This window comes from Hyperolius riggenbachi, chromosome 6, assembly GCF_040937935.1.
Source record: "Hyperolius riggenbachi isolate aHypRig1 chromosome 6, aHypRig1.pri, whole genome shotgun sequence".
Lineage (NCBI taxonomy): Eukaryota > Metazoa > Chordata > Amphibia > Anura > Hyperoliidae > Hyperolius > Hyperolius riggenbachi.
The window spans coordinates 242697871-242720259 of record NC_090651.1 but is presented as its reverse complement, the minus strand read 5'-3'; the positions used below and the strand labels follow the sequence as shown (position 1 = coordinate 242720259).

The 22389-nt window shown below is 45.8% G+C and overlaps 1 protein-coding gene across 3 annotated transcripts in view; it reads right to left on the bottom strand.

Annotated features, from left to right (window-relative positions):
- LOC137522698 (L-amino-acid oxidase-like) overlaps positions 1–20266 on the bottom strand; it is a 51209-nt gene extending 30943 nt beyond the window's left edge. Inside the window, exon 1 of one of the 3 annotated variants that reach the window (XM_068242765.1) lies at positions 20180–20266. Coding sequence is in view for 2 of the 3 variants with exons in the window: in XM_068242763.1 (XP_068098864.1) it covers positions 20123–20141 (19 nt within the window). In the remaining variant the exon portion in view is untranslated. Of the gene's footprint in view, positions 1–20122 lie in introns of all 3 variants that reach the window. The other 2 variants (XM_068242763.1, XM_068242764.1) reach the window with 2 other exon arrangements.
- Positions 20267–22389: the final 2123 nt, after the last annotated feature.

Genomic DNA, 22389 nt, shown 5'->3' with positions numbered 1-22389 from the left:
GGGTAGTAGGTGGGTGATTTTAACCATGTCACTGCCTGTGTAAATTAACATTACCTCCTATGCGAAATCGCATGCAAAATCGTGGGGAAAAACACATGCCAAAACCGCATGCGATTTCCCTATTAGATACATTGTATGCGATTCGCTTAGCGGTGTTCGGGGGGGCCATTTCTGACGGCTCTGCCGTGCAGATTTTCCCCGCACACAAACGCTCTGCAGAACGCACAAGTGGAAACAGGCCCATCCACTTGTATTGGCTGTGCGAATCCGCATGCGGACAACGTATGCGGATTCGCTATAGTGGAAATGAGCCCTCATTGGAGTCAGTTTTCTGCATGCAGAATCTGCTTGTAGTGGAAACAGGCCCTACGGCCTCTTTTCCACGGACTGTTGAGGTGTGTGCTCAGCAAGCAGTTACTAGGCAGCAGTGAGCAGTTACCAGGCACATTCAGCAGTGAGCAGTTGTGAGAGTTTGAGAGGCATTTCACTGCCTATCAACAGTCCATGGAAAAGAGGCCTGCGGCCCCACTCACACTTACAAGCGCAAAATGCAGGCGATTTTTGCGGTAGTGATTTTTCCACGATTTCACGCGGAAAAAAAAAAAAAAAAATCACTGGACAATGCAGCGATTTCTCTACGATTGCGGTTAGCGCTTCTATAGCACTGAAACACGATCGCCGGGAAATTGGCTGAAAATGGTGCAGACTACACATTTGCTTTTCGCGATTTGCGGCGATTAGCGCAAATCGCCCAAGTAAGAACGGGGGCCCATAGGGTTTTATTACACTAGCACTTTCAAAAGCGCTAGCGTTTGAGCGTTTTGCGGAAATCGCCAGCAAACCACTCAAGTGTGAATTCCCTGCCTAAACTGGATCTTTGCATTTGACAAATCTGTTTTTGAAAGCTAAATATTTAAGAGGGCCAACGAGATGCAAATTTAATGCAAAAATGTATGCAAAGTGATCCACATACTACTGCTCTGCACCTGATCTGCAGATTTAGGCCTCCTTTCCACGGACCGCTGATAGGCAGTGAAATGCCTCTCAAACTCAACTGCTCACTGCTGCCTAGTAACTGCTTGTTGCTGCATGATAACTGCTTACTTCTGCCTGGTAAATGCTTGCTGAGCACACAGCTCAACAGTTTGTGGAAAGGAGGCCTTAGGCCTGGAACCCACTGAAAACCGCAAACGCAAAACGCAACCGCTAGCGTTGTGTCTGAGCGGTTTGCAAGCGGATTAATGCACGTTTTCGGCCGCGTTTTGCAAGTGTATTTTTTTGCTCAGCGGTTGAGTAGCGTTTTGCGTTTCGCGTTTTTATCCTGATTGGTCCTGTGAATTATTTTTAAATTTTGTTACAGTGTGCTGAACCGCAAAACGCTAGCAAAACCGCTCAGTTTAGGTTTTGCTGAGCGTTTCTGCTAGCGTTTCAATACTTTACATTGAAGCGCTAACGCTCCCAAAATGCTGCAGGTCCTGCGTTTGCGTTTCTGGTAAACGCAAACGCTCCTGTGGAAGTTGCCCCATCCATTATCAGCTGAGCGTTTTGGCAAAACGCTAGCGTATCGCAGCGCTGCCAAAATGCTCAAAAAACGCTCTTGTGGGTTCCAGCCCTTAGGGCCTGTTTACAGTGGTCAGTTGCTTTGCAGAATCAATTCTCAGGCCTGGAACCCACTAAAAAAATGCTATCACTAATTGCAACCGCTAGCGTTTTGTATGAGCTGTTTGCAAGCGATTTCATGAGTGTTTTCAGTAGCGATTTGAAAAAGTATATTCAATTTGCCAGCTGTTGTGTAGCGATTAGTGATTTTAATTCTGATTGGTCCTTTCAATTAATTTTAATTTTGTAACAGTATTCAGTAACTTCAAAACACTAGCAAAATCGCTCTGTGCAGGTTTTGATGAGCGATTATCCCAGCGTTTATATACTTTACATTGCAGAAACGCTAATTGCTAATGATAAACGCAAAAAATGCTGCATGTCCTGCATTTTGGTAATTGCTCCAGTGGAATTTAGCCCATCCATTATCAGCTGAGCATTTAGGGAAATCGCTAGTGATTTGAATCGCTCCCTAAACGCTCAGAAAATCGCTCTGGTGGGGTTGAGCCCTTAGGCTAGGTTCACAGTACCAACACGCGTTGCCAAACAGAGCTGGTAAAACGCAACACAAAGTCGCAAGTAATGTGGTTGCATTGGCATGTGATGTAACAGAGGCATTAGAACAAAAATACATCATGGATGTGCACCATTTGTGTCGCACATTTAAGAAAATAAAGTCCCGCCTTTTTAGAAAAAGATGTTCGCATGTGCAATGGCTATAACATAATACGATGCAGCGCAAAAATACAAACGTTACCAAACACTAACTTTGAACGAGTCAACGCATATATTTGCATAAACGCAGAGCAGGATCTGCGTTATTTTTACAAACCCCCGTTGACGCGCATAGCACCGCATGCACTGTGAACATCTAATTTACTTTTCATTGCTGTGCGATATTCTCAGTTAATAAAGCTCAGTTATGATGCAACGTAACTGAGCACTGTGAACATAGCCTTAAAGGGACTCCAAGCTCAAAATAAAACGAAATCGGTACTCACCTGGGGCTTTCTGCAGCCCAGTGTAGGTCGGGAGGTCCCACGGTGTCCATCTAGCTCTTCTCCCAGGCCTTCGCTCAGAAATGGCTCCCCGGCGGCTCCTGGCAACACTGGGCCCGAGTGTCGGGCTCCTCTTCCTGAAACGTCACAAATGTCGTCAACCACGCCGGCCACTCGCGTCATCATGGCGGCCGGCGTGACAGTACTGTGCATGCGCAATTTAATCCTCCTCTTGTCTGAATGGGAACTTTTTTTTTTTATTTGAATATTCTTTTATTTAGCATTTTCATGTCAACTATACATTTCACAATCAAACTGCACAAGGTACATCATATCAAAAATGTATAAAATACACAGTTTCAGGTAGCATAACAGTCTGAATCACAATGGGATGATCTCTAAAAATATTCATAGTTATACTACTGAGAAATGTCACTAGGTTTGACCAAAAGACTGTCATTTACTTGTAGTTCTAGATCCTTCCGTGCATTGACATAAAAACCTATGTTAACTATTTTATTTAACTTAACACCAAACTATTCTCGAGTAAGGCCAATAGATGTTACACGAAACAGTGCTACTTCAGGCCTCCACCGAGAGCAACTTTAACAATAACAATAGAGACACATCCAGACATATTAAATGGCACCTATATAGGATAGCATAAAGGGTGGGGTGAATCCATCACTCCAAGGTATTTGTGTATTGTAAGGGTACGGTTTGTCTCTCCATACGCACACAGCTATTCAGCTCCATCTACGCCACACCTTCAAGTACCTTAGCAAAATCCTCTGATTCTCGGAACATATCCCAGAATGACCAAGATTTGCGGAATGTTTCCTCCCTATTCAGTGCAGTATGTGCTAGATCTTTCATTCTGCGTATATTGATCCATCTCTGTCACAATCTCTGAAGAGCAAGGTATTATGGCTGTCTTCCATTTTCTTACTAATAGACACTTGGCAGTGTTTAGTATATGTCTAACTATTGATCTTTTATATGCCCTCAGGGACCACCCGTTCTGGTGTAATAGATAGAACTCTGGTGTGAATGGGGTATCTCTGTTGGTTACATGTCTGAGTCTTTCTATTTTGGCCCAGAAATCCTTAAGGAGGGGGCAGTGGCGTAGCTAAAGAGCTGTGGGCCCCGGTGCAAGTTTTACATGGGGCCCCCCCAAGCACTCTATACATAACAATTGATACGGCGCACCAAAACCTGCCAAGGACAACCCCAGTGTCAGAGGTGCAAGAAGGGGATGGGGAACAGTGTGTTAAGGATTACTACTATTCAAAGCATGTATAGAAGTGATTATTACCAGCACAGGACCAATACAGAGCTAATACTGTGATAGAGGGTGGACCCTTCGGGGCCCCTCTGGCCCAAGGGCCCCGATGCGGTCGCTACCTCTGCACCCCCTATTGCTACGCCCCTGGGAGGGGGCACTCCCATAGTATGTGTAGCAAGTTTCCAGGTGTCCTCTGGCATCTCCAACACCTGTCCTCTATATTTGGGAACATATTGTGTAGTCTAGAGGGGGTATAATACCATTGTGACAGGATTTTATAGTTGATTTCCTGTATCCTAGAGGAAAGGGAGGATTTGTGGGTGAAGATGCATATATTTCTTCTCTGCTGAGGAGAGAAAGACTTGTGAAGGATATCCTCCCATTTATCAAAGTACGGGACTGACTGGTCTTGTTGTTCTATCAATAACAGGGGCGTCGCTAGCCCTGTTTTAGGGGGGCACGTGCCCCCAATCTTTCCTGGGGTGCCACGGATCTCCGCCCGGCCGCCCCCTCTGTCAAGACTCAGCGGCTCCCTCCAGCCGCCGCGTCACTGACAGTCTCAGACCTCAGGATCAGGCGGCGAGCCGGCGACCAATCGTGCGGGCGCTAGGACCCAGCGCCCGCACTGATATGCGGAAGTGACATCACTTCCGCATATCGAGCGGGTGCGTCCAGCGCCCGCTCGTACATCTGGTCGGGTCGTCGCTGATCCTGAGGTCTGCTGAGAGGTAGGGGGGGAGCGGCGGCGGCGGCTAGAGGGGGGGCCTCCCTGTCACTCACTCACTCACTCACCAAAGGGGCTCCCTGGCACGCACTCACTCCCTAAAGGGGCTCCCTGGCACGCACTCACTCCCTAAAGGGGCTCCCTGTCACTCACTCACTCAAGGGGCTCCCTGTCACTCACTCACTGCCTAAAGGGGCTCCCTGTCACTCACTCACTCAAGGGGCTCCCTGTCACTCACTCACTCCCTAAAGGGGCTACCTGTCACTCACTCACTCCCTAAAGGGGCTACCTGTCACTCACTCACTCCCTAAAGGGGCTCCCTGTCACTCACTCACTCCCTAAAGGAGCTCCCCTGGCACTCACTCACTCCCTAAAGGGGCTCCCTGGCACGCACTCACTCCCTAAAGGGGCTCCCTGGCACGCACTCACTCCCTAAAGGGGCTCCCTGGCACGCACTCACTCCCTAAAGGGGCTCCCTGGCACGCACTCACTCCCTAAAGGGGCTCCCTGGCACGCACTCACTCCCTAAAGGGGCTCCCTGGCACGCACTCACTCCCTAAAGGGCCTCCCTGGCACTCACTCACTCCCTAAAGGGCCTCCCTGTCACTCACTCACTCCCTAAAGGGCCTCCCTGTCACTCACTCACTCCCTAAAGGGGCTCCCTGTCACTCACTCACTCCCTAAAGGGGCTCCCTGTCACTCACTCACTCCCTAAAGGGGCTCCCTGTCACTCACTCACTGCCTAAAGGGGCTTCCTGTCACTCACTCACTGCCTAAAGGGGCTCCCTGGCACTCACTCACTGCCTAAAGGGGCTTCCTGGCACTCACTCACTGCCTAAAGGGGCTCCCTGGCACTCACTCACTACCTAAAGGTGCTCCCTGGCACTCACTATCGGGGTCCCTGTCACTCACTACCTAACTGGAGGTGCCTGTCACTCACTAGCTAACCTGGGGGTCCCTGTCACTCACTACCTAACTTGGGGGGGCTACCATATTAAGGGGGCATTCTGCCTATTTATATGAAATGCTGTCTATTTATGTGCCTCATGACTGCTGAATGTGTCTTGTTGGGAGCCTTATGATTTGTTGGGGGCCTCATGATTGCTGAATTTGTCTTGTTGGGGGCCTCATGATTTGTTGGGGGCCTCATGATTGCTGAATTTGTCTTGTTGGGGGCCTCATGATTGCTGAATTTGTCTTGTTGGGGGCCTCCTGATTTGTTGGGGGCCTCATGATTGCTGAATATGTCTTGTTGGGGGTCACATGATTGCTAACTGCGAGACTATGGGAAAAGCTGAATCCTTATCATATGAGACAATAGCATTAAACCTACTTTTTTAGCGTTTTAAAACAGAAAATAAAACTGGGAGGTTCTAAAAAATTGAATACATTTTTCAGGAGTAGGATGGATGAAATTGTTTATCTTCACAGTTTATTTTCAACTTGGATTTTCCATAATGTTCATGTATGAGTTAAAACGTTTGTACAGTATTTAGTTTAAATTGCTGTTGCCACTTTGCGATAGATACCGGTAAGTGACTTTTGGGTTGCAGTTTGGGCACTCGGCCTCCAAAAGGTTCGCCACCACTGTCCTAATCTGATGTCCCACCATTGCTAGGTTCATGTAAATTTGTCTCCACCCGTTACCACACCTATATTCTGGTCCATGGCCCACCCATTTTTTGGTGCGGAGCGATAAGCACGCCGCACAACGTGATCGTCATATTTTTGACACGCTAGCTGCAGTGTGCTGAATTCTGCTGCCTACAGTATGTACAGTATACGCTGTTCTCTAGTGCTTGCACTGTGTGCTGATTTACCTCCAGTGTGTACAGTGTAAGGTGCTACTCTGTGCCTTTATTGATTGTAAACCAGCTGTATTGTATGCTGATCCCTGCTACTTTCAGTATGTACAGTATTAGCTGTAAAGCCTGGTACACACATACAATTTTGATTAGCCAATTTTAGCTCTGTTCATAAAATTCATTGTCTGTTGGCCCACTTACTGCACGGGGGTGGGAAATTGGGGGTCAGTGATTGACCAATCAAAATTGTATGTGCGTATACATCTTTGATCTATGCCTATACTGATTGTAAATGATCGAAATAAAGGACAGGGGGCTCCGTCCAATATTTCGATGGGCAGGCCCGTTATCCGTAGCTTACACCACTGCTAAGTTCATGTACATTTGGCCCCACCCATGGCCACGCCCACTCACCGCATGGCCACGCCCATTTTTGCAGCGGCGCATGTACCTCCCCGCCTGGTGCCCACAGGTGCCACTGATCTCCAAGGACCCTAGAAACGCCCCTGATCAATAACATATATAATTGGGAAAGTGTTTTTTTAATTGGGCCCTCTCCTGTGCATAAACGTTCAAACTCAGTTTTCTGTCTGAGGTGTGAAGGCTTAATTCCCTCTCTTCTAAGTAGATATCTAATCTGGAAATAACCCCACCAATCAAGTTCTGAACCCTTCATTTGATATCGTCTAATAATCGCCATTCCCCTTGGTAGATCAAGGAAGACAGTTATGTTCTCAGTCTTTGCCCATATGTTCTGCGATCCCACTCCATACTGCACTGACAAATTTGGGTTATCCATTGGAGAGAACATAGGTGATGGCCATGGCGTTATATGTGGGAGTGGCCGTAACCTAAGAAAGAGCTGTACTATGCGCCTACAGAGAGATGGTAGATCAAGACCCGTGGGTACGGATTTTGTAGACCAGAGCAGGTTGGTTAATTTTCGTTTGGACATTTCCTGTTCCATAATCGTCCATTGTTTATATTCCCTATGTCTACACCAATCAATCACCCTCGTCAAAACTGCAGCGTAACAGTATAAAGTTACATTTGGCATTGCTAGGCCCCCCCATCTTGTTTTGGTCTATATAACACATTCCGTTTGATTCTTGGAGGTTTACTCTTCCAGATGTATCTGTTAAAAACGGTCTGGGCGTGGCGCAGAAATGTTGTGGGGATTGGTATGGGGAGGGTCTGGAAAAGGTACAGCATAGCATAGCGTTCATTTTGACGACTGCAATTCTCCCTAACCAAGATATTTGTGGTAATTCCCATTTTTTAAGATCTGTTGCAAGTGTTTGTAACATCGGGGGGAAATTGTGCGTGAACACATTGCTCAGAGAGTCCGAGATAAGGAGTACCCAAGTATTTAATGTGCTTTTTTTTCCAAGCGAATGGAAAGTTGTGTTCTAATTGGGATTTTAAGTTATCATCTAGACCCACACTATAGGCTTCACATTTATCATAGTTAATTTTAAAGAAGGATAGGTTGCTGAACCGTTCAAATGTTGTCATCAGGTTAGGTAGGGCTAAATGAGGTTTGGAAAGGAAGAACAAAAGATCGTCAGCGTATGCTGCTACTTTATGGACGGTGCTACCCACTTCGATTCCTGTTATATCTTTATTGAGTCGGATGTGACACAGAAAGGGCTCCAGGGCTAAGGCAAAGATCAGAGGGGACAGGGGGCACCCCTGCCTCGTGCCGTTAGTAATGGCCAGAGGGTCAGACAGAATCCCACTAACTTTTATGCGGGCTGAAGGGACTGAATAAAGGGCATCTATGCATGCTGTCATCCTGTCTCCAAGATTGATATTATATATTGATATTGTAGGACAGCCCTGATCCACCTCCAGCTAACCCGGTCAAAAGCTTTTTGTGTCTGTGTAGAGCAGCGTACACGGTACTCTCTGTGACTGGGCAAAGTGAAGGAGGTCAAGGGCCCTGATAGTGTTATCTATTGCTTCTCTGTTAGGTATGAAGCCCACTTGATCCCATATGTTCCGCTATTCTGTTGGCTATTGCTTTAAAAAAAATCTTTAGGTCTAAATTGAGAAGGGAGATGGGGCGGTAACTGCTACAATTTGCCGGATCTTTGTTCTCTATGGGAATTACAGTTATATGGGATTCTAGAGTCTGGTGGGGCAATGGAGCTCCGTCTGACCCTTCCGCTAATGCATTGAATGTTTTACATAGGTAGGGAGTCAGTGTATTTCTGAATTCTTTATAATATTCAATCGGAAAGCCATCGGGTCCAGGAGCTTTACCTGGTTTTATTTCTGAGATCACCTTGGAAATTTCTGCTTCTGAAAAAGGAGCCTCTATATCATTAATCATATCTTCGTCTAATTTTGGCATGCCTGTTTCCTCCAAGTATCTCGCTATCTCAGCCCTGGAGCCCTCTCTCAGACCCACACCTGCAGTAGTTTTCAGATTATATAATTTGGTATAGTATTCGCGAAAACTCTGAGCAATGGACTCACTCCTAATATGCTTTTGACTTGAGGAGTGTACAATCTGTGAAACATATGACCTCTGGTATTGTTGTCTGAGTGCTCTCGCCAGAAGCTTTCCCGATTTATTCCCATATAAGAAAAATGTGCCTCGGCATCTGTGAGCCGCTTGCTTAGCCCCATTTTGCAGCATTACATTGAGAATCTTCCTTGCCCCTAGCAGAGGTTGTAGAGAGCTTTCTGCCAAAGATTGTTTATGCTTACATTCTAACTGCCGTCTTCTTTTCCAGTTGGTTAGTGATTGCCTCTGCTCTCTCTTTCTTTCTTAAGTCTGGTACCCAACTTTATAAGAACTCCCCTGATTACACATTTGTGTGCCTCCCACACCGTGGGAGGTGACACATCCCCCGTATCATTAAATTAGAATGTATTCGCTGATTTTTTCGTCTATTTGTGCCATGGCAGCTTGCTCCTGTAATAAAGAGGTATTCAGTCGCCATGTAAAAGGTCTGTTATGTTTGTCTCTGCAATTGAGTGAAACCACAACAGGAGCGTGATCAGAATAAGATATAATACCAATCTCTGATTGTATATGATCAGAGAGCAAGTTGTGCAAGGTAAAAACGTAATCAATACACGAGTACGTATTATGCACTGTTGAGTAGAATTAATAATCTTTCATGGTGGGATGTGTCAGCCTCCACACATCTACCAATTGGCGGTCATGCAGAGCTTTTTTGATTTTATTTAGCCTAGCATACGACACTGTTGATTTACCCTGTGACGAATCCATTTGTGGATTTAAAGGCACATTTATGTCCACTCCCATTATGGCACTTGCCTCCGTAAAGTCGTTAAAGAATTTAAGCATGAATTTGTCTTGGTCTACGTTAGGAGCATATATTGACCCCAGTGTGTACTTCTGTTTTTTTATAAGGCACTTGACCAGTATATAATGGCCATTAGGATCTGATAGGATCTGTATTTCTGAGAAAGCAAGGTCTCTACTGATAAGAATTGCTGTCCCTTTTGTTTTAGAATCTGGTGAGTTGCTAGTAAAGATTAAGGGGAAATTTTAGTTTAGGGATTTTAGAGGTCTTGAAATGTGTCTCCTGGATGAGGACCACCTGTGCCTTCTGTTTCCACATATCTTTAAGTAGGACTCTCCTTTTCTCTGGGATGTTTAGCGCCTTGGAATTGATGGAAATCACCTTTAAAAGTAACATTGTGAGGATTGGCATGCCATTTCATCTGGACGTGTCTCAACCAACATGTAAATTTCTACAACCTCAATGAAACATACTGAGTTGTAGCTGTTTAACCATCTAAGAGTTTTCCTCATGTAGAGGAAGCACACAGGTCTGGCCCAAGCCCGATCTGGAGCCCGGACTGACCTGCATATCCTATGTGGGAAAGGAGCCGCCAGTGGATCGGAGACGGCATATCACACCAACTGCGGCCCCTCCGCCCACACCGGCTATAAGCCAATGAGAATGATAACCATGAACAGATAACAGAAGGATACCCAAACTCTAATCTTCCCCATGCAACTATCAAGTGAACTACTACATACCCACATGTAGAAAGCTTAAAGAGGAGAGGTAGAGCCCCCCTTTCAGTTGTTACCCCCAGGTGTCCTGTCTAATTACCGTATAGGAAATGTTACATAGTGTGTCCCCATATAAAATCCCCACCCCCGTAGGAGACGTGTAATGTGTAGCAACCCAAGGATAGTGTAATATTATCGTTCTTTCTGAGTTAGGTGACAAATTATAGGTCTTAATGAGTAATGCGTAGTTTCCCAAGACCATGGATGTCAGGGCTAGTGTTAGGGCCCATATGGGTGAGTTTATTCATATTATGTACAGGGTATGCTTCATAGGAGCTAGTAAGAGGGAGTGCTCTTCCCCATATGGGCGAAAATATACACCCATTCTGGAAATGTGTGTATCAGAATTATGGATGGATGTAGATTATCTAAAGATTGCCCTTATTAAGTCGAAGATATCGGGGAATAAGCATGTGAGGGGTAGGCTTTGCTTCAGTCGTATAGCAGTCCCCTTTCCTCTGTCCTCTTTTCTCACTTACATCTCCATATCAGCTGCTAGCCCGTCTTATCACTTCCATACATATATCATACATTTGCCTCTGAAATTTATGCGAATATGTACAACTATATATCACATATACAGGATCCAGTGGCGTAGCTACAAACCTCTGGGCCCCGATGCGGAATCTGGATGTGGGCCCCCCCCCCTGGCAACAACAGCCCCCCCTCCCCCGGCAACACCCGACGGATGCGCACACATATCAAAATCCCTATAGCCAGCTATAGGTACCCCCAGTATAGGTAGTCAGGCATAGGTAAGCCAGTATAGTTGCCCCCGGTATAGGTGAGATAGGCAGGCGCCGCCGGTATAAGTTAGATAGATAGGTGCCCCCAGTACAGGTGAGCTAGGTGGGTGCCTCTAATATAGGTAGCCAGAATAGTTGCCCCCAGCGTAGGTTAGATAGGTAGGTGCCCCCAGTATAGGTTAGTTAGGTAGGTGCCTCCAATATAGGTAGCCAGTTTAGTTGCCACCTGTATAGGCTAGCTAGGTGCCCCCAATACAGGTTAGATAAGTAAGTGCCCCCAGTATAGGTTAGATAGGTAGGTGCCCCCAGTATAAATTAGATTAGGTCGGTGCCCCCCAGTATAGGTTAGATTAGGTAGCTGCCCCCCAGGATAGATTAGGTAGCTGCCCCCAGGATAGATTAGGTAGCTGCCCCCAGGATAGGTTAGATTAGGTAGCTGCCCCCCAGGATAGATTAGGTAGCTTCCCCCCAGGATAGATTAGGTAGCTGCCCCCCAGGATTAGGTTAGATTAGGTAGCTGCCCCCCAGGATAGATTAGGTAGCTGCCCCCCAGGATAGATTAGGTAGCTGCCCCCCAGTATAGGTTAGATTAGGTAGGTGCCCCCCAGTATAGGTTAGATTAGGTAGCTGCCCCCCAGGATAGATTAGGTAGCTGCCCCCCAGGATAGATTAGGTAGCTGCCCCCCAGGATAGATTAGGTAGCTGCCCCCAGGATAGATTAGGTAGCTGCCCCCCAATATAGGTTAGATTAGGTAGGTGCCCCCCAGTATAGGTTAGATTAGGTAGCTGCCCCCCAGGATAGATTAGGTAGCTGCCCCCCAGGATAGATTAGGTAGCTGCCCCCCAGTATAGGTTAGATTAGGTAGCTGCCCCCCAGGATAGATTAGGTAGCTGCCCCCCAGGATAGATTAGATAGCTGCCCCCCAGGATTAGATTAGATTAGGTAGCTGCCCCCCAGGATAGATTAGGTAGCTGCCCCCCAGTATAGGTTAGATTAGGTAGCTGCCCCCCAGTATAGGTTAGATTAGGTAGGTGCCCCCCAGGATAGATTAGGTAGCTGCCCCCCAGGATAGATTAGGTAGCTGCCCCCCAGGATTAGGTTAGATTAGGTAGCTGCCCCCCAGGATAGATTAGGTAGCTGCCCCCCAGGATAGATTAGGTAGGTGCCCCCCAGGATAGGTTAGATTAGGTAGGTGCCCCCCAGGATAGATTAGGTAGCTGCCCCCCAGGATAGATTAGGTAGGTAGGTGCCCCGTCCCCATAATGGAGGGGGGGGCGCAGCCGCGGGGAGGGCAGCCCGACCTCTCCCTCCCTTCCTCTCCCCGGGCCCCCCCCCCCCCCCCCCCTCAGATGCAGAGTGAGCGGCTCACGGAAGCGGCGATTGGAACCAGGGACGGAGGTGAGTTCTGCCTACAGCGCTTCCGTGAGCCGCTCACTCTGCATCTGAGGGGGGGGCCCCGGGGACAGGAAGGGAGGGAGAGGTCGGGCTGCCCTCCCCGCGGCTGCGGCTCCCCCCTACCAGCGCGCATGGCCCTCCAAACGGAGATGGGCCCCCCGGGCCCCTCCCCCGCCTCCTCAGGAGCCGGGCCTGGTCGCCAAGGCGACCGCTGCGACCACGGGCCCTACGCCCTTGACAGGATCTTCTAAAAAATTTAGCATATTGTGATAAAGTTCTGCTGAAAAGCTTTATGGAGATGAAGATTTCATTTTTCAGCACGACCTGGCACCTGCTCACAGTGCCAAAACCACTGGTAAATGGTTTACTGACCATGGTATTACTGTGCTCAATTGGCCTGCCAACTCTCCTGACCTGAACCCCATTAAGAATCTGTGGGATATTGTGAAGAGAAAGTTGAGAGACGCAAGACCCAACACTCTGGATGAGCTTAAAGAGACACTGAAGCGAAAAAAAAATGATGATATGATCATTTGTATGTGTACTACAGCTAAGAAAAAAAACATTAAGATCAGATACATCAGTCTAAAGGCAGCCATACACTGGTCGATGTGCCATCAGATCGACCAGCTGACAGATCCCTATCTGATCGAATCTGATCAGATAGGGATCGTATGGCTGCCTTTACTGCAAACAGATTGTGAATCGATTTCAGCCTGAAACCGATCACAATCTGTTCAGCTGCTCCTGCCGCCTGTCCTCCCCCCGCGCATACATTACCTGACGCTGGCTCCCGGGCATCTTCTCCACGCTGCACCGCTCTGTTCTTGCTCCATCTCGGCGCTTCCTGTGTCACTCCGTGACCAGGAAGTTCAAATAGAGCGCCCTCTATTTGAACTTCCTGGGTCACTGCAGTGACCCAGGAAGCGCCGGGATGGAGCGGGTGCAGCGCTGAGAAGATGCGGAGAAGACGCCCGGGAGCCCGCATCAGGTAATGTATATTTCATCGGATCGGCCGCCGCTAGCGACGCGCACTTTACCCGCGGGCGATCGAGGGTAATTTCCCGCACGGCGTGATCGACGGACCGATCCGATTTCGGGAGGAAATCGGATCGTCGGCGGCGTTTACCGCGAACGATTGGCAGCAGATTCGATCCCAGGATCGAATCTGCTGTCGAAACGGCCGGGAATCGGGCCAGTGTATGGCCACCTTAATTGTTTCCAGTGCAGGAAGAGTTGAGAAACTCCAGTTGTTATCTCTTTGCAAAAAAGCTATTAAGCTCTCCGACCAACTTGGTCGTGGAGAGGGCTGTTATCTGACTTTAATTATCTCAACTGTAATTAAACTGTTTACTTTTCCTCTAGCAGAGGAGAGTTTATTACTTCACAGACTGCTCTGAAAGACTCATTTTGAATGCTGAGTGTTGTGTAATCTGGACATATTATAGAGTGATGCAATGTTAGAAAAAACACTATATACCTGAAAAGAAAAATATGAGAATATTTTCTTTGCTGCTAATCTTCTAGTAATTATTCATAGTACACAACCAATTCATTATATCATATATTTTTTTTCGCTTCAGTGTCTCTTTAAGTCACCGCCTGTAAGCTGCTCTCCAGGACTGTCCGGGTGCTTGTTAGGGCCCGGTACCAGTGCTGTACAGGGGCCCCCCACAGAGTGAGATCTGAGCGCTGGTGTTACAAACGCTGCAATTCCGCTGCATTTAAATTGCACCCAAATTGCACTAGCGGGCGGCAGACAGGAGGCTGAACTGCTCGGCAAACGATGCCGATGCGCAGTGCAGCCCGGCGGACGTCCGATGACGTCAGCGCGCCGGCGTGGGACGCAGAAGTCCCAGGAAATGGAGCGCAGAAAAGCCCGACCTGGCAGCCGGCCTGGCCAGGTCGGGTCGGGCACCGGAGACCACCGGGAGCCTGCGGAGCGGCGGCGAGGGCACCTCCTGCCTGCCACGGGCTGGAGGAAGCCCCAGGTAAGTGGAAATTTATTTTTATTTTTTTAATCCCCTCCCTGAACCTTCCCTTTAATGGAGGCCCAGGATGCTCCGATAGCGGCCTTAAAGAGACACTGAAGCGAAAAAAAATATATGATATAATGAATTGGTTGTGTACTATGAATAATTACTAGAAGATTAGCAGCAAAGAAAATATTCTCATATTTTTCTTTTCAGGTATATAGTGTTTTTTCTAACATTGCATCACTCTATAATATGTCCAGATTACACAACACTCAGCATTCAAAATGAGTCTTTCAGAGCAGTCTGTGAAGTAATAAACTCTCCTCTGCTAGAGGAAAAGTAAACAGTTTAATTACAGTTGAGATAATAAAAGTCAGATAACAGCCCTCTCCACGACCAAGTTGGTCAGAGAGCTTAATAGCTTTTTTGCATAGATATAACAACTGGAGTTTCTCAACTCTTCCTGCACTGGAAACAATTAGGGCTGGTGCACACCGAGCGGCTTTTTGGGCGTTTTCAGATCCGCTTGCGGCTGCGGATCTGCTTGGTCAATGTATCTCAATGGGGTGGTGCACACCAGAGCGGCAGGCGTTTTGCAGAAACGAAAAATGCCTGGGTGAGGCATTTTTTGGATTGCGGATGCGTTTCTGCCTCAATGTTAAGTATAGGAAAAACGCAAACCGCTCTGAAAAACGGCACTTCAGAGCGGTTTTGCAGGCGTTTTTGTTACAGAAGTTGTTCAGTAACAGCTTTACTGTAACAATATATGAAATCTACTATACTGAAAACCGCAGCAGCAATCCGCAAAACGCTAGCAAAACGCCTCATAAAAATAAAAAAAAGCGTTTAAAAATCTGCTAGCATTTTGCGGATCTGCTAGCGGGTTTTGGTGTGCACCAGCCCTTAGGGCTGGTGCACACCGAGCGGCTTTTTGGGCGTTTTCAGATCCGCTTGCGGCTGCGGATCTGCTTGGTCAATGTATCTCAATGGGGTAGTGCACACCAGAGCGGCAGGCGTTTTGCAGAAACGAAAAATGCCTGGGTGAGGCATTTTTTGGATTGCGGATGCGTTTCTGCCTCAATGTTACGTATAGGAAAAACGCAAACCGCTCTGAAAAACGGCACTTCAGAGCGGTTTTGCAGGCGTTTTTGTTACAGAAGCTGTTCAGTAACAGCTTTACTGTAACAATATATGAAATCTACTATACTGAAAACCGCAGCAGCAATCCGCAAAACGCTAGCAAAACGCCTCATAAAAATAAAAAAAAGCGTTTAAAAATCTGCTAGCATTTTGCAGATCCGCAAAACGCTAGCAGATTTTGAAACGCTTTTTTTTATTTTTCGATGGCGTTTTGCTAGCGTTTTGCGGATTGCTGCTGCGGTTTTCAGTATAGTAGATTTCATATATTGTTACAGTAAAGCTGTTACTGAACAGCTTCTGTAACAAAAACGCCTGCAAAACCGCTCTGAAGTGCCGTTTTTCAGAGCGGTTTGCGTTTTTCCTATACGTAACATTGAGGCAGAAACGCACCCGCAATCCAAAAAATGCCTCACCCAGGCATTTTTCGTTTCTGCAAAACGCCTCCCGCTCTGATGTGCACCACCCCATTGAGATACATTGACCAAGCAGATCCGCAGCCGCAAGCGGATCTGAAAACGCCCAAAAAGCCGCTCGGTGTGCACCAGCCCTGAATGTTTTTTTTCTTAGCTGTAGTACACATACAAATCATAATATCATCATTTTTTTTCGCTTCAGTGTCTCTTTAAGCTACGTACACACATGCGACAACCATCGTTCTTTGTCAACGACGAAAAAACCCTTTTAATTGATGAAAGAACGACCTAAGTAAAGTTAGTTTTAAAAGGTGTGTAACGATCAGATTGTTAGAACGATCGTTACATCACGTAAAAGCAACTATTGCGCCTGCGCATAAAAATAAAAAGTTCCATGGAGAAATAGTGAAATGCGCATGTCAAGCCTAGTACGAACTACCGTTTCCAACAATGTACTTTTGCAAACGATCGTCGTTGGAGAAAATCCTCCAAGCTAGATCGTTCGTTTTTAACGATCTAGTTCGTCCGTCGTTAGACTTAATAGTCGTTTGCTGCTTTTTTTAAAACGACCGTCGTTTGAAACGATCGTTTCAAATGACTAGTCGCATGTGTGTACGCACCGTTTATCGCTTGTCAGCTGTCCATGTGAAAGGGCCCTAACTCAAACCTTTTTGTATGTAGCGGACTGAGGATGGGAGCACACTTGGAAGTGCAGAAGCACATGTTTTCTGCACTGTTTTTTTTCTGTGTTTTGGTGCGTTTCCATGTGCGTTCATGATTGCATTTCACTTTCTAGTTTTTCTTAATTTTCCTAATCAATGGAATAATTTACCGTGTTCTTTTGTAAAAAAACAAACAAAAAAAACAAAACAAAAACGCATACTTCTGCATCTCCATTAAGATACATTACATGTGTTTTACATGCATTTTTGAAAATTATGCAGCAAGCTGTGAGTTTTCAAAAACGTGCTTTTTACGTGCAGCCCATAGATTTTCATTATGAGCAAAAACGCTAGAATTTGCCACATTTCTGCCTAGTGCCTAACCTGTCTGTAGCAAATTTTTGAAAATCTGATCAGCCCAGTGCAAAGTTTTGGTACTAAATTCATGTAGGTAGAAAAAAACAAAGTCTTGTAAAAGTAATACCTTTTAATGGCTAACTGATAACGTTAAATAATGCAAGCTTTCTGGGATCTAGTCCCCTTCTTCAGGCATATAAGGGGACTAGATCCCAGAAAGCTTGCATTATTTAACGTTATCAGTTAGCCATTAAAAGGTATTACTTTTACAAGACTTTGTTTTTTTCTACCTACATATATTGTTTGGCTAACACGGTACAGAAACATTTTTACTGGTACTAAATTCAGTGCAACTGCATGGGAGAACGCCCGTCTGCCACCCATGCTGAGCGCTAGCAAGCACCTGGCCGATGGACGGGAGCATCTGACAGGCGTTGAATTCACCGCCCTTCAGATACTCATGGAAAAGAGGCTACACTCAGGCCTCGTTCACATCGCGTTCCGTTCGCGTGGCTATCCGCGTTGGGTGGGTTTTGTGCTTTTTTTTCCCCAGTCCCTGGCGACTACCTGCGCACTTTTTTTTTTTCAATGCTTTTCTAAGTGGTTTTGCCGAGTGATTGCGGTTTACCTCTTTGAACCAAAAAAATAATAAATATATTTATTCTTAAAAACGCAATCGCTGCACAAATCGATTTTGTGAGCATTTTGCTTTTCTCCTATACCTTCCATTGAGGCAGAATTGCCTCATAAATGGTCCACGCACCGCTCTACTGAACAAACAGCGCATGACCTGAGCTGATATGAACCTTCTCATAGACATTCATTGCACAAGCGTTGGAGGCGATTTTAAAAATCGCCAGCGCATGAAAAAAGGACGAAAATACCCCCAGTGTGAATGAGCCCTAAATGCATCACGTAGAAGTACTCTTTTGCTCCACAGCTTGTTTTAGTGTCCATTAATAAAGTCTATGGGACATGACACATTGCTTGCGGTGCAGAAGTAACGCTCAAGCTGCAGTATGTTACAATGAGGCCAGTTTCAGAATAACAGCTGGTGTTAGCGGTGCTGTCAAGTCCGGGGATCGCACCGTCAAAAACAGGCCTTTGGGGATTACCACGTTAAGATGTGGTATTCCCCTTCTGGCTGACATACAAACAGGAAGTGATGCTCGCTTGTGTTCACTTTCTGTTTTGGAAGTACAGAAGTGCGCGGAAGCGTATTGTAAAAATACGCTTCTGCGCATGCGCGCCCACAACACTGCCACCAACATTTTTAGAAACCCTGAATCACCATAGACTTACATGACTTCCGGTACGACGCAGATGGCTGCAGGCACCGCACGGCAACGTAGGCATGCACTCACGTTAGATAGGGCACTTCCCACGCAGCATACTGCAACATGGGTAGTATGAACTACCCCATAGACTTTCATTAGGCAGAGCGTTAATTTTTTTTTGTTTGGTCGCAGCACAGTTATAATGTGAGGTGTGACTTTTCAGCTGCATTGCAGTGCTATCACAGAGCATTCGTGTATAAGGATCCTCGAGGCTAGGCATTGAGTTGTTACATTATTATATATACATAACTAAAAGACATTTCTGATGACATGCAATGTAACGCATGCAAAGAAGCAAATGACCAATGTGCACCTTCATTGACCAACCTTTTGCACATAAAATGTGTGTGATTCTTGCCTGCATTGCAACAACACAATCCCTTGAACTGCATTACAGCTGATGAGGTGTGAATTGTTAATAGACTTTAAATCACTCTCTTATGTGCACAAATCAGTATCCATTACAATGCAACACAACTTGTAAGGCCTGGAGTCCACTGCAAAACGCAATTGCTAATCGCTAGCATTTTGTATGAGCAGTTTGTAAGTGGTTTAATGAGCGTTTTAGGGAGCGATTTTCAAAAAGTGTATCAATTTGCCAGCGGTTGTGTAGCAATTAGCGTTTTAAAGTCTGATTGGTCCTTTCAATTAATTTTAATTTTGTTACAGTGTGCAGTAACTTGAAAACGCTAGCAAGATCGATCCGTGCAGGTTTTGATGCGCGATTACGCCAGCGATGATCTACTTTACATTGAAGCACTAACATTCCCAAAATGCTGCATGTCTTGCGCTTGCGATTTTCTGAATCCCAATCGCTACAGTTGAAGTTGCCCCATCCATTAACAGTAGCTGAGCGTTTTTACAAAACGCTAGCATTTTCAAACGCTCCAAAAATGCTCTGAAAAATGCCCTTGTGGGTTCCAGCCCCCAGTGTGTGGCTAGCTAGGTTCACAGTGGTCAGCTGCATAATGCACGCATTATGAACTGAGAGGGCTGGAACCCACAATAGCGGTTTTGTGAGCATTTTGGCAGCGCTGCGATACGCTAGCATTTTGCCAAAACGCTCAGCTAATGTTAATAGATGGGGCAACTTCCACAGGAGCGTTTCAATGTAAAGTATATAAACGCTGGCGTAATCGCTCATCAAAACCTGCAGGGAGCGATTTTGCTAGCGTTTTAAAGTTAACACACTGTAACAAAATTGAAATTAATTGAAAGGACCAATCAGACTTTAAAACGCTAATCGCTACACAATCGCTGGCAAATTGATACACTTTGTAAAATCACTTCCTAAGACGCTCATGAAACCGCTGACAAACTGCTCATACAAAATGCTAGCGCTTGCGATTAGCGATTAGCGTTTTGCAGTGGGTTCCAGGCCCAATAGAGACTGGCCATAGACTTAAATACAAAGCCTGCATGCAGTGAGTTAGAATAACGCGATCAGTTACACAGTACTCTGTGAACAGGCCCATAGAATTGTGGGTGAGTTGACATGCAGAATAATTCTGTAACATAACTTACTACTGTGAACAGGGCCTTAATTTACTCTAAGGTTTTGAATCTACAGTCACTGAAGAGTATACAAAGACAGACAAACAGAAATATAACAAGCATAGTCTACCTTTACCTGAATAGCCCATGTCTTCACCCAGTTTGTTTCCCAATGAAGTGAACTTACCCTGACTCCATATCTTTATATAGAGCTACAGAGGGAAGGACAGGAGTGACCTGTAATGTCTTCCTTATCATCTGTCAGACAGTGATGTCATGTGATATATGAAGTATTCACGGTGTCATTTGTCACGGATAAATAGTCTGCACTGTAGCTTAGCAGGGAGGGACCAGCTTGCAGAGCTGTTTTGCTGCCTCATCCCTTTAGAATTACACATATTTGAAGCACACAACTTTCTGTGAATCATTACATTTTTTACAAGTGCGACAATGCCTCTTCCCTGATGCAACTCATCAGAACCCATAAAGATGGCCACACACATTATTTTTAATAAATTAGACATCAAATTCAAAATAGACATTTAAATCTAATAAAAAACAAAACAAAAAAATAAGCGGACCTCTTCATTTCGGTGCCTGGCGGTAAGCGCCGAAGCTGGGCGCCGTCATAGCAGTAATGCCATGCTGCGCACCCCGTGTAGCAATAATTTGAGTATCTGGCGATCGTCAGATCCCAAATTACGTCTCCCTCTGAGTTGCTTGAGGTATATAGAAAGGATTTTTAAAAAAACTCGTACAAAAATCTTCAGAATACAAAAATATCAAAAGACTTTATTGACACAAATTTCCAAAAAGTTCCGTTAAAATTCTCTGTGAGAAATTCCTTGCAGGTACTTTAAAATGCGAAATGTAAAGCACAGACATATACTTCACTCATGAACTTAATGCAAATATAAAAAGAGGCCTCTTTTTATATTTGCATTAAGTTCATGAGTGAAGTATATGTCTGTGCTTTACATTTCGCATTTTAAAGTACCTGCAAGGAATTTCTCACAGAGAATTTTCAATAAAGTCTTTTGATATTTTGTATTCTGAAGATTTTTGTACGAGTTTTTTTTAAAAAATCCTTTCTATATACCTCAAGCTTACGGAGGGGTGAAGTGGACGACCCCAAAAAGGACTTACGGTTTTCTGCTTTTTTCCCTTTGTAAAAAGCTCAATACTCCCAACTATATCCCTCTGAGTTGCTACAACTCAGAAGGGGGGAATAGTATTTAACCCCTTTCCGACGCCTAGCACTGTTTTTTTCTTGGGGGGTTTGTAGCCTGCATGATTTCCATTTTTGTGAAGGGTGGGGGTGCTAGCCTGACCTTTGTTGGAGAGGAGGTGGTGGTTTGGAGCATGGAGGGTGTCTAGAAGCAGGCAATTTGGGCACTCGCTTGTGCCAGAAGATTGGGAAACGCCATATGGGCCTGTTTCGGGAAAATAGCAGCAGGCAGTGCAGGGGACTGTACTACTTCCTGCACTAGATGTAGTGCCCCTCCCACTTCCTGTCCTGTGGGCAATGTGTCTCCTCGCTCTCTACACACAGCCTGCAGTGAGTGAATGTGCAGAGCAGCACGGTGAACAGGGAGAATGATTGCTGTTCTGCAGCTGGGACATTAGCAGGGAGTGGTGGCAGAATGTGTTAAAGGATACCACAACTGAAATGTGACATAATGAGATAGACATGTGTATGTACAGTGCCAGGCACACAAATAACTATGCTGTGTTCCTTTTTTTCTTTCTCTGCCTGAAAGAGTTAAATATCAGGTATGTAAGTGGCTGACTCAGTCCTGACTCAGACAGGAAGTGACTACAGTGTGACCCTCACTGATAAGAAATTCCAACTATAAAACACTTTCCTAGCAGAAAATGGCTTCTGAGAGCAAGAAAGAGGTAAAAAAGGGGAATTTCTTATCAGTGAGGGTCACACTGTAGTCACTTCCTGTCTGAGTCAGGACAGAGTCAGCCACTTACATACCTGATATTTAACTCTTTCAGGCAGAGAAAGAAAAAAAGGAACACAGCATAGTTATCTGTGTGCTAGGCACTGTACATACACATGTCTATCTCATTATGTCACATTTCAGTTGTGGTATCCTTTAAGTGCTTCAAAAGTTGGCTGTTCTTAGTAGCCATGTGCACTGGATGCTGTAATACCAGAGTGCCCTGACTATTGAATATTTAAGCCAGTGGTACAGGTGCTGACAGCCAGGGGCGCCTCTAGGCATAGGCAGTACAGGACATTGCCTGGAATGGCATTGGTCCTGGGGGGCGCCATATTGCAGGATTAAGCTCCGCCCCATATTAAGCCCCACCCAGACTAAGCCACACCCCCTGTGGGTGTTCTATTACTTGCTTCTGCTGCATCTACTCAGCGTAAGTTGCAGGCAC